We start from the raw sequence: 12,391 nt of genomic DNA on the forward strand, positions 1-12,391 counted from the left end.
TCCCTAAAAATCGACGATACATTCGGTGAGCGCCGTAGTTCAGTTTTCCTTATTCGTTAGCTATGCTAAAGGAATGGATTGTTCACCCCCTTTTCTTGATCCAGCCTTTTCTTCGCTTCGGTAGTGAATCAGCTACTCAAAAAATAGGGAGACTGCTCTAATACCATGTAAAGGATAATAAAATATAATATATTATTGTGTTGTGTTTGATATGAGAATACAAAATGCATTAATGTTACCACTATATAATGATAACTTTTTTAAACATATTAATGTAAATATGATAAGAATATCTTGAGATTAACTTGTTCTTCAAGTCATTCCTTTTAGTTTTGAAGGTCTTCATGGATTTGACGGGCTTCACAGTCTTGGTCCGTAAGATACATATCTTCCGGTCCAACATATCTCTAATAATTACTTCAGTTTTTTTTGTCATCATGAATTCAGTTTTTCAATTCAGTTTTATTATAAAAATAGGATTTTCAGATATCCGTTTGGATTCTAATGAAGTTTGGATAATACGTGAAACTAAAAATACTGCCTTACATGATCCATTCGACAATTTTTACATTACTGATTATATTCAAATTTTGAATTCAGTCACCAACTCATTCCCAGTCATAGAAAGATGTATTTAAAAGATACTGGTGGTCAGTGTTTTGAAACCCGACCCGGACCCGCGGTTGAACCGGTAAACCCGGCAACCCTGAAAAAATCTGGTTTGGGTTTTGTGAAAAACCCAATATTTAGAAACCCGCAAAAACCCACAAAAACCCAATAGAACCCGGAACCCGATAACGGTTGAACCACTGGTTGAACCAATAAATAACTTTTACTTCATTTTTAATTTTTAATTATGTTTTTAGATTATGTTTTATATTCTAAATTTCTAATTAAGAAGTGATATACCAACAAAAAAAAGTTAGGTTTTTCCTTTTCAGTTTTATATTTGTGATTTTTAGATTTTAATGAAGATTTTACTATGCCACTTGAAGAAAATAAAAGTGAACAATGGTAGAGAGAACCAAAACTAGTTGATGTGATTTGGTGTTAGTTTATTTCCGTTATTGATAGTTTTTTATACTGATTTTTTACTTTTGGTTTATTTTGTATTTGAAATTTAATTTATTATTCACATTAAACATTTAAATATTTATAAATTTTATGTCTTGATTTTTTTAGATGCCATAACTCTTACCTTGTTAGACAAAATTATAAATAGTCTAAACTATTTTTTGATATTTTGTATATCAAATGAAAATAAAAATATAGAAATTAAAGTTAAGTATTTTCTAAATGTTATTAAACATAAAAATATACACATCCAAACTATTATTTTATGTTTATAAAAACATTTAGAAAATATTAAACTTTAGTTTCTATATTTTTATTTACATAGCTGATATATTATTATATAATAAAATTAATTCATTTATTAACCCGCGGTTCCCGCGGTCGACCCAGTGACCCAGCGACCCGGTAAGTCGTCCGGTTCAGTGTCCGGGTTGGGTTTAAAAACATTGCTGGTGGTACACTTTGTTAAAGACAATTTCTATTTTTGGAATTCAAAGCAAAATGATTACAAAACAATTGACATAAAGAGGAAACAAAAAAAAAGGCGAAATGATGTAGAATGGGAAGAAAAAGCTAGGTCAAAGAGAAGTAAAAGCGCCCCATTTTTGTTTTTTTCTATTTTACTTTCCATGCACGAATGAAAAGAAAAACCTGAAGAAAAAGATAGAAAAATCTTTACGAGTGAAAACTATGAGAATCAAACAAAACCAATCCTGTCTTGTCACTTGGCGTTTCTACTTTATAAAACCACTAAGAGGGGTCCCTCCTCTTCACTAATCGACAAAAAGAACGATGCTTTTGACATGACAATCTCACTATCAAACCATAACTTTCTCTTATTCTTGTCACACATAACAGGAAAATTGCAGGTAAGTGTAGGTATCTCCAAAAGTGAAAACAAACAAAAGAAAAGTAGGGGCGGGGCCTCTTCTCTTCTTAATAGTCCCGTACAAGTCATGTTCTGGTAACCTATGATCAGATCCGGACGGGTCAGCTGGAAAAAACCCGTTATCCCAGAGGGAGAACAAACTGATCAGCATGTAGGTCAAAGGTACGCTTAAAGGATCTAAGATGTTGGATAAGCTTCAAAAGATTACTTGGTAATTAAGTTATTCATTAAGGAAGTAGGATAACTTATAATAAAAGGTTTAGGATAAAGATAAGTATTCCTAGATCAAGTTGTAATAGGATTAAGATAAGTCTTCTATTACCTATATAAATAGGGTCTAATGTAAGATGATCAAAAATAAGAAAGCTAAGAAAGATTAATAAGACAAAGCGAAAGTTTAATTAAGATTGTATTCTTGGCTACTATATTTGGTATCAGAGCAAACCAGGTTAATTAAGTTTGTGATAGCTGAGATATTACGATGGGAGATTCGAAAGCTTTGGTGAAGTTGAAGGAAACCATACCGAATGCAGTTGTGTGTCCGATGTTAAGTCCAACCAATTATACGGTGTGGGTGATGCGAATGAAAGTTTTTCTCAGAGTACATAAGGTGTGGGAAGCGATAGATCCAGGATCTGATGATGAAGATAAGAACGACATAGCGACTGCACTGCTATTTCAATCAATTCCTGAGAATCTGTTGATGCAAGTTGGTGAACAAGGTTCCCCTAAAGATATTTGGGAGGCAATAAAATCGAGAAACCTTGGGCCAGAGCGTGTGAGAGAAGCTCGACTCCAAACCTTGATGAATGAATTTGATCGTCTAAGGATGAATGACTCATATTCTATAGATACCTTCTCTGGTAAGATTTCAGAGCTTGCATCACAAGCAACCTCTTTGGGTAAAAGTATTGAGGAACCCAAAATTGTGAAGAAGCTACTCAATAGCCTTCCGAGAAGCAAGTTTACCCACATAGCTGCATCTTTGGAACAGTTGTTAGATCTTAACACAATAAAGTATGAAGACATTGTGGGAAGACTCAAAGCTTGTGAAGAACGGATAAAAGAAGAAGGAGCAAACGATCAACAAGGAACTCTTCTGTACTCAAACTCTGAGAATTCATACGGGAATAACAGAGGAAGAGGAAGGAGTAGAGGTCGTGGACGAGGCAACAGAGGTAGAGGGCGAGGTAGAAACGGTTCTCATGAGAAAAGCAAAGAGAAGAAGGACTATTCTCAGATAGAGTGCTTCAACTGCCACAAGAAGGGTCACTTTGCTTCTGTCTGTCCCGACAAACAGCAAGAAAATCAAGAGAATAATAAACTAGAAACTGAAGTTGCAGATGGAGATCTATACATGCATGAGGTCGTCTACTTAAACGAAGAGAAAGTAATGCGTAAAACGTATGAAGCAAGCAAGAAGGAAGAAGGAATTTGGTACCTTGATAATGGGGCAAGCAATCATATGACTGGTGAAAGATCATACTTCTCCGAGCTGAATGAAAAGATAAAGGGAAGAGTTAAGTTCGGTGATGGCTCTTGTGTCAGCATCAATGGAAAGGGCTCAATATTGTTTGAAGCAAAAACGGAGGAGCAGAAACTTCTCACGGATATTTACTTCATTCCTGAGCTCAAAAGCAACATCTTGAGCCTTGGACAAGCTACGGAACAGGGTTGTGAAGTTAGAATGAAGGATGATTACTTAACCTTACAAGACCCTAACGGAAGATTTCTTGTGAAAGTACCAAGATCTTCAAACCGACTGTACAAAATCAGACTAGAGATTGGCAAACCAGCTTGTCTACTTGCGAAGCTAGATGAAGATCAATGGAAGTGGCACGCAAGACTCGGACACGTAAGCTTTAAAACCGTAAAGACAATGGCGTCAAGTGATATGGTCTTAGGCTTACCAAGCATCGAAGGAGAGAAACAGATGTGTGATTCATGTCTGGTAGGAAAACAAACCCGTCAAAGCTTTCCCAAAGCAACTAACTACAGAGCCTCTCAAGCACTAGAGCTGTTGCACGCAGATCTCTGTGGACCTATCTCACCAGCAACACCATCACTCAATAAGTACATCTTCGTCATTATTGATGATAACACAAGGTATATGTGGTCAATTTTTTTGAAAGAAAAGAGTGACGCCTTTGAGAGATTTAAGACTTTTAAATCACTTGTTGAGAAGGACATCAATAAGGAGGTAGTAACTCTCAGAACGGACAGAGGTGGAGAGTTTACTTCTAAAGCCTTTCAAGAATACTGTAATGAGAAAGGTATCAGACGTCACTTAACGGCTCCTTATACCCCACAACAGAATGGTGTGGTAGAACGGAGAAACTAGACACTGATGGAGATGACAAGAAGCATCTTGAAGGCAATGAATGTTCCAAACTATATGTGGGGAGAGGCGGTGCGTCACGCTACGTACCTTATTAACCGTGTGCCTACAAGGGCTCTGAAGAACCATACACCTTACGAGTGTCTAAGGAATAAGAAACCAAGTGTTGGTCATCTCAAGATCTTCGGTTGTGTCGCCTATGCAAAGATCGACTCTGGTCATCTAAAGAAACTTGATGATCGATCAGTGAAGCTAGTGCATCTCGGTATAGAACCAGGGACAAAGGCGTACCGACTATACAATCCAAGCAACAGACAAATCACTGTAAGTCGTGATGTAATCTTTAAAGAAAAAGAATGTTGGAATTGGAAGGGAGCTGAAACAAAGGAGACACACGGATCAGGCATGTTCAGAATGACATGGGGAGATGCCATAGACAACGGACAAGGTCCTTACTTGATCAATACGCAACAAGAAGAATATGATGTTGAAGAGACTGAAACTCAGACACAAGGCTCTGATGTTTAAAACACAGAATCAGATACTGATCAAAATCAATCACAACAGCCTAGAAGATCGACTCGGCAAGTAAGTCGACCAAGTCATCTTGATGATTATATACTTTTGGCAGATCTAGAATGCGAGATTCTTCTTCTATCACTAGACGATGAGCCTCTGAACTATCAAGAAGCAAAAGGCTGCGTTAAGTGGACAAACGCCTGCAAGGATGAGATTGATTCTATCAATAAGAACAGAACTTGGGACCTAGTTGATAAACCAGCTGGAGTAAAGATCATAGGTCTCAAGTGGGTGTTTAAAATCAAGAGAAACGCAGATGGCTCAATCAACAAATTCAAGGCTAGGCTGGTGGCAAAAGGGTATGTATAAGAACATGGTGCTGATTATGATGAAGTTTTTGCTCCTCTTGCTAGACTGGAAACAATAAGGTTACTGATCGGAATGGCTGCAATAAAAGGATGGGAGATTCACCACCTCGACGTCAAAACAGTATTCCTACACGGTGAGCTAACTGAAGCTGTGTATGTGTCACAGCCTGAGGGTTTTGAAAAGAAGGGAGAAGAGCATAAAGTTTTCAAACTCTCTAAAGCTTTATATGGATTGAAGCAGGCTATAAGAGCTTGGAACACAAAGCTTAACAAGATTCTGATAGATATGAAGTTCACAAAGTGTTATAAAGAGAGCTCAGTCTATCGTAAGAAGGAAGGAGACAAGCTCCTTATTGTTGCCATCTATGTCGACGATTTATTTGTGACAGAGAACTCATTGAAAGCAATCATGGAGTTTAAGAAAGGAATGGCTAACAAGTTCGATATGTCTGATCTAGGGAAGCTGACATACTATTTGGGTATTGAAGTTAAGCAGAGTTCTGAAGGAATAGAGATTAAGCAAGAAGCGTATGCAAGTCGAATCCTAAAAGGAGCTGGGATGGACGACTGCAACTCATCTCAAATACCGATGGAGTTTGGATTGAAACTATCTATAGCAGATGATGAAGCAGAAGTTGACGCAACCGTGTACCGAAGAAGGATAGGATGTCTCAGGTATCTAATGCATACTAGACCTGATCTCGCATTCTCTGTGGGAATCTTAAGCAGGTATATGCAATCTCCAAGAAAGTCACACGGAGACGCTCTCAAGCAAGTTCTAAGATATTTGAAGGGAACTCTTGGCAATGGCTTGATGTTCAAGAAAGGAGGAACACCAAAGCTTATTGGTTTTAGTGACAGTCACAATGCCGATTAAGATGATGGGAAGAATACTACAGGTCACATGTTTTTCTTTGGAGACACACCTATAATGTGGTGCTCACAGAAACAGCAAACGGTGGCTTTATAACAACCTAGTTGGAAGTACGAGAGAAGGTATCTTAACAAATATATAATAAGAAGTAAAATAAAATATAGAATCAGTGTCTGAAAACTTGAAATATTTCGAGATATTCATTCTATATTTTATTGTTTTTTAATTATATATATGTTGAGAACTCGTCACTCATACAGTGGATACCAATGTAAATACTAACAACAATACATTATGCGACACAACAGATAAAAAGAAGGTGGGGAACAAAGTAAATATGTCATTCTAATTTTAAAAAGATAAGAAAATCACTACAACGATATTGATAGACCCACTACAATGCTCGACCATAACAAAATGGACTACGTTTCAGCATCTGGTTCGTCACTCGTTCATAAAATAAGGACACATAACATAGTTCCGTTTCATTCTCTTGTTTTTCCACTTTGAAAAGGCTACCTTCTTTTTTCTTCTCTTGTGGCATTATTTGAGTGGACAGAGAGAGAGAGAGAGAGTGTATGTCTTAACTGATGACACTAGACATCAGGGAACAGAGATGATATCTTATAGATCTTTGTTTCTTGATTTCTCTAGAAAAAGACATGACTTTATCGCTAAATAACGCCAAAAGCATGTCTCACTGTTTATGATATATGAATACGACCAGGCGTTTGTGCTCAGAACAGAACTTTGGAATAAGACAAGATGAGAAAAAATAAACAAAGATCCTTAATTACCAATAATCTGTGTAAATATGTGGGAAAGACATAGACATGTTTTCATATATACCTATGTCCATCGTCCTATAAGCAAAATATAAGTATAACCCCTTTATTCATTGTTCTTTCTAGATTGAAAATAAAATATCCAAGAAATTTGATAATAATGTGTGTGTAGAAGTCTTTACTTGTACAGCAAATGGACTGGCCTTTGAAGGGCCATCGGGAGATAGTCTCTATCATGAAAATTTGTCAGCTAAAGGAGCCTCCAAGTAGATAGACGAAATAAACAAGTGCAGCTTCTTTGATTTCTTATCTACCTTGTTTACCCTGCAACCAAATATTCACTTGGTCTCCTCTGAGGAAAAGGACAGACCAGTGAAGAGGATGTATGCAAGATATAAATAATTGAGTTGAAACATCCAATTACAAGCAGCATAAGAGACGACAGTTCTCATCACAGTGGTCCGGATGGTAACAAATGATTACATACACCGAGAAAACAAATCTTAAAAAGGACTTTGATTCTCATACCAAATATCTTCCAATAAGCAGTTCATTTCCAAGACATAGTCATGAATCATCGAACATGACTCGACCAACGAAAGAAAATATATCCTTTTATTTTATACAGACGCATCAAGTTATATATATATATATATGTTACATAGATAAGCAGTTCATTGCTCTGGAAGTTTCGAATAAAAACATGGCAGACAAAACTGAAGTCAGGAACCCAACTCGCCTTTCATAAGGACCATGTGACACAGAATAGTTTTTTTCCTCATGTAATGACAGTGGGCTTCTCCCTCCCTGTAAACTCCTTCAACTTTGATACAGACAATGCAAGATCTGTAGCATGAAACCAAGAATAAATCATTACTAAACTCATGACTGACATTTTTATGTCAAACGAAAAAAAAACAGGAACGAACCTATCAAAGGTTTTAGAGCTATCTGTGCATCCACATCATGCTTTGAAACGTCTGGCTCAAACTGTTCAATATATATTCGAACCGTGGCACCAGCTGAACCAGTTCCCTGGAACCAAAAATATATATATAAGGACAATGTGATAGGGGACAATGAGTCTCTCTGTACATATGAAACTCTTAATATGATTTAAAACATACGGATAAACGATATATGATTCTGGATCCATCAGTGAAGACAAACCGAACACCTTGCTTGGATGCAACACTTCCATCAACCTGTCCACATTTATATAAACTTGCCCATAAAAGGTATGTACAGGCATGGTTGGATACCCATAATCAATATTATTTATTATCAGACTTACAGGGTCCGTGTATGAAAAGTCATCTGCAAACTGGAGGACATAGTTTCCTGAGAGATGAAAATTGTTATAAACATTTGAAATAAATTAATTTAAGTACGGAAAAAAAGAACTAGGTTGAACCTAACCATAATTTTCACCGGCCTTGCTCTTAGCCACGATATCTCTAAGATATTCGATCATTTTATTGGCTCCTTCAGATTCACATTCCTGATTCAACAGTCATGAAAACAAAAACAAAAGTTAATTATTTTGAGACCTGTTACAAAAATCATACACAATCTTACTTCATAGTCGTATCTGGAAAAAAAGTTCCTTCCATATGTCGCCCAGTACTCGTTCACAACATCTGCAACAGAAACCAACTTCTCCCCTGGTTTCTTGTCCTTGTTGCGATGAGCTAGGATCGAAAGCCACGCTAACACAGCCCTGTCATTTAAGGTTAGAGTCATCCTAAAATGTGAAAACAGAGTAGTATATCCAAGGACACAGAATGGGATTACACAGGATGGGATACACAGAAAGCTTCATAAAACCAACTTCAATGAATACAAGCATAGTTTATAAAGAAATGCGAGTAGGGAACAATTCCGAGTGACACCTTAAACCTAATTTTTAAATGATGAAGTAATTCATGGGACATTCCTGCCATTCAAAATCAAAATTATGTGTCCACTCAGGTCGGAATTTTGCGAGTTTCACTCACTAGAGTAGAGTACCAAGCTCAGGTGTAATAAATTTTCTAGAAAAATGCAGAATAGATCTAACCACCATGCTAAAACTGCTGTGTTATGATAGAAAGCCGTAAAGACGACTATCTAGATAATCTTTATACATTGCATCAAGATTGTCATGTTCATGTCAAAAAAAGTCGTGTTTGTCGCATATTCACAAAGTTGCTATCTAACATTAGGTTTAAGAAAGAGCGTACCATATGCCATCCTTCTCACGGATGTGATCAGAACCTGTGCCAAAGCTCTCTTCTCCACAGATTGACAATTTTCCAGCATCCATAAGATTTCCAAAAAATTTCCATCCGGTGGGAACCTACAAGTACATTGTCAAGAAATATATCATGATCATTTATCTGGTTGTAAACCTGAAAAAAAAAACATATTCTGACTAAAACTGATTTACCTCGAAGAAAGGAAGCTTCAACTTCTCGGCAACACGATCCAGAGCACCACTAGTTGGCATAGAACGTGCTAGACCCTGAGAATAAGATTAACATCCATTAACTTTAACCGGCATTATATCTAAGAAAATGATGAGATAAAACTTATGCATAGCAATCTCACCTTAGGACCAGCACGGAAATATGGAATTGCTTCTTGTGCATTGGCTGCAATGATAGCAACAGAGTCTGAAGGAGTGACAAAGAATTTGTTTCCTAAGACCATATTTCTGTCACCATCACCTGTCAGAAAAAAAAACTATTACAGTAACTATGCTAAACGAACCAGAACAATTGAAAGATGTATGTCCACAATCATACCATCACTTGCTGCTCCGAAATCAGGTCCATCGTCACGATACATGACATCAACCAAATCCTTTGCATATCTGTATGTAAGAAGGTTTATAGAGGTTATATACCAAGTGAGTATTGTCAAACATCTCTGACGTTTGTTTCTTACGTCAAATTAGGATCTGGATGGCCATGCCCAAAATCTTCCAGGGGAACTCCGTTGGAAATTGAATCCTACAATATATAATTTACATCAATCATCTGAAAATTCTAAAAGTTCAAAAACTAAATGTAACATTTATCTTAACGTCCAAGACATACCGGTTTGGCTTCAAGATTATCGACAAAAATTGGTTTCGCATAAGCACCAGTAACAGCATGCATGGCATCAAACATGAACCTAAAGGCAAAGCAAAGAAACAACAACAAAAAAAAAAAAAATCAAATCATAGCTTAGTTTCGGATCTTAGCACGTTGAGTGACACTGCAACCGAGATGATAAAAACATAAACACCCAAAAAGAAGACACTGAAAAATTCTAGCCTATTTGGCTCTAGATGTAAGAACATACCCAAAATCTGATCTTGAAAGAAGACCTCTAATGAGATCAAAGTCAAACACATCCTGCATAAAATACCATGGACCTATTCAGTGTCAAAACATACCAAGATCATAACAATGAAATAGAAAACGCATGGGAGTATATTCTTACCTCCATGAGCTCCAAGTAATCGGAAATAGGATCTATAACTTCCACACTGAAATTCCCATATTTAGTAACTCCAACATGAGAAAGATCAATGTCGGGAATCTCTGCCACCTTAATCTCAGAGATCTAAAATGTGTAGCAGAGACTTGATCATTAAACAAAAAAAAATGAGAGAATACAAAAGTGATCATCAAGGGAAAACATAGCTAGAGAGAGCTCGAGCAAACTTAAGCAGATACTTACTGAAAGTGTATTTCCATAAATTTTGTCAGTAATGGATTCAGGAGCTGGCTGACCACTGCTGTAATTGAACTGGAAATTAATATAACGATCAGATAAGTTAGGTGATTCATCATCATCTATCGTCTACAAATATTATCAAGTATAATTCATCGTTGCTCAAGACACAAATCTCCACACATGTTGAACTATAATAAAAAAAAACGATATTGGAAGGGCATGCCACTGATAATTCACCTTGATACCCCAGTCATATTCAGGTCCACCAGGATTATGACTTGCACTCATAATAAATCCTCCATTTGCCTGTGGGAATAATTATCAATACGAGTTGTGGGGAAAAATGATGTTGAGCTCTCTAAGAAGAAATAAATAGAAACGATCACCTTTCGTTTCCTGATTACAGCGGAAACCGCTGGGGTTGACAAAATGCCTTCCCTACAAGTATTAAGTTTAAGGTTAATTTGATCCCAAAGTTTTATTCGTATATACAATGGTACCAGTAGCTAGGGAGACCAATCTTTCAAGATTGTATTTCATGCAAGAAACTTTAAATGGCTAAGGAAACATACTGTCCAACTAAAATTTTTCCAACTCCATTCCCAGCCGCAATTTTGATTATGATCTGCAAGAAAAGCGTACGGCTTGAAGAATGAAATGCGTAGGGTAAGATAACTTTTGGAAGTAGAAGGCATTGTAAAATAACCTGCGAGGCCTCTTTGTTGAAGTAACGACCATCACCTCCTAAAACCAATGTGGCGTCCTTATAGTCCTCCAGGGGCAATGAATTAAACAATGCCTAGAGCACAGAAGATTAAATGTATTTAGCAAAAGGCACCCTTTCAGAATTGCAATCGAAGTGGAGTTAGGAAGCAACACCTGGATCCAGTTGGCTAGGTAATTATCTTGCATGAAAACTTTCACCTGCATTCATGAAAATTCGAGACTTAACTTGGCTCTTCAACACCAATCACATAAAGATAGAAACACTACAAGGCTTTTCAGCTCTTTGGATAAATTAGAAAACAAGTAGGAATGGTAGTATGATCACAAAAACGCTTGTGGTAAAAACCTAAACCAATACGTATGTTTGATGTTGATAACAATGAGTGAGAGTGAGTAGGACTAGGACCTTCTTCCGGAGGCCGCTTGTTCCAGTCTTCTGCCCCTCGATAGGCTTCGTCGGCAACGATTTGATCTGTAAAAACGAATCCATAAACAAATTCAGAAAACTATCATTCGGATGGATTCAGAGGGAAAAGATAAACCTCAATGCTTTCACTTCCGGCGATGATAGGACCAGACGATGAAGAGGATGCTCCTGTAACCGATCGCAAACGCGAATTCGGCTTGGCTCTAAGGTGAATCCCGGAAGATAAGAGAGAAGAGTGCGACGACGATGAAGAAGAAGGCCACAGCGGCGAGTACTTAGCGCCGGCGAATCTAGAAAGGAGAAAAACGGTGTCGAATCTCGCATAGGTCGACGACATTGCTGAGATTGGCTCAGGCGGCGAGTATCGATACTCGGGGAAAGTGTGCGTTAAAGAGTGAGAGAGAGAGACAGGGAGGGGAGATCTAAGAGAGGTGAAGATCGCAAGTGTAGGATTGCCACATGTACTTGCTTCACTTATCTAGAGACACTATTTTCTTTTTCTTTTCTTTTTATTCTTCTGTGTTTTAAGTTTCAACTAGACCTTGCCAGCGCGGATAAGAATTCTCGGTTTATGGTTATTTATTTAACTAAATGATGTATTTGTAATATTTGGTGTATTATATTCACCAAGTAAATAATTTTTTTGGCATCTTAAACTATCTATTTATGATGAATATTCGATA

The 12,391-nt window shown here is 37.2% G+C and overlaps 1 protein-coding gene across 4 annotated transcripts; it reads right to left on the minus strand.

The window, feature by feature from the left end:
• Positions 1 to 7,348: 7,348 nt before the first annotated feature.
• Positions 7,349 to 12,167, minus strand: LOC106423685 (phosphoglucomutase, chloroplastic). 4 transcript variants are annotated; one of them, NM_001315998.1, is given in 22 exon segments: positions 7,465 to 7,693; positions 7,777 to 7,882; positions 7,975 to 8,052; positions 8,142 to 8,188; positions 8,267 to 8,348; positions 8,426 to 8,567; positions 9,070 to 9,185; positions 9,276 to 9,350; positions 9,437 to 9,555; positions 9,634 to 9,701; positions 9,776 to 9,840; positions 9,928 to 10,006; positions 10,178 to 10,230; positions 10,319 to 10,441; positions 10,559 to 10,627; positions 10,793 to 10,861; positions 10,942 to 10,993; positions 11,128 to 11,180; positions 11,262 to 11,354; positions 11,435 to 11,479; positions 11,688 to 11,753; positions 11,824 to 12,069. In NM_001315998.1, coding segments are annotated over 22 exon segments (1,890 nt in total). In that variant the 5' UTR covers positions 12,046 to 12,069; the 3' UTR covers positions 7,465 to 7,625.
• Positions 12,168 to 12,391: the final 224 nt, after the last annotated feature.

Source organism: Brassica napus, chromosome C9, assembly GCF_020379485.1.
Source record: "Brassica napus cultivar Da-Ae chromosome C9, Da-Ae, whole genome shotgun sequence".
Lineage (NCBI taxonomy): Eukaryota > Viridiplantae > Streptophyta > Magnoliopsida > Brassicales > Brassicaceae > Brassica > Brassica napus.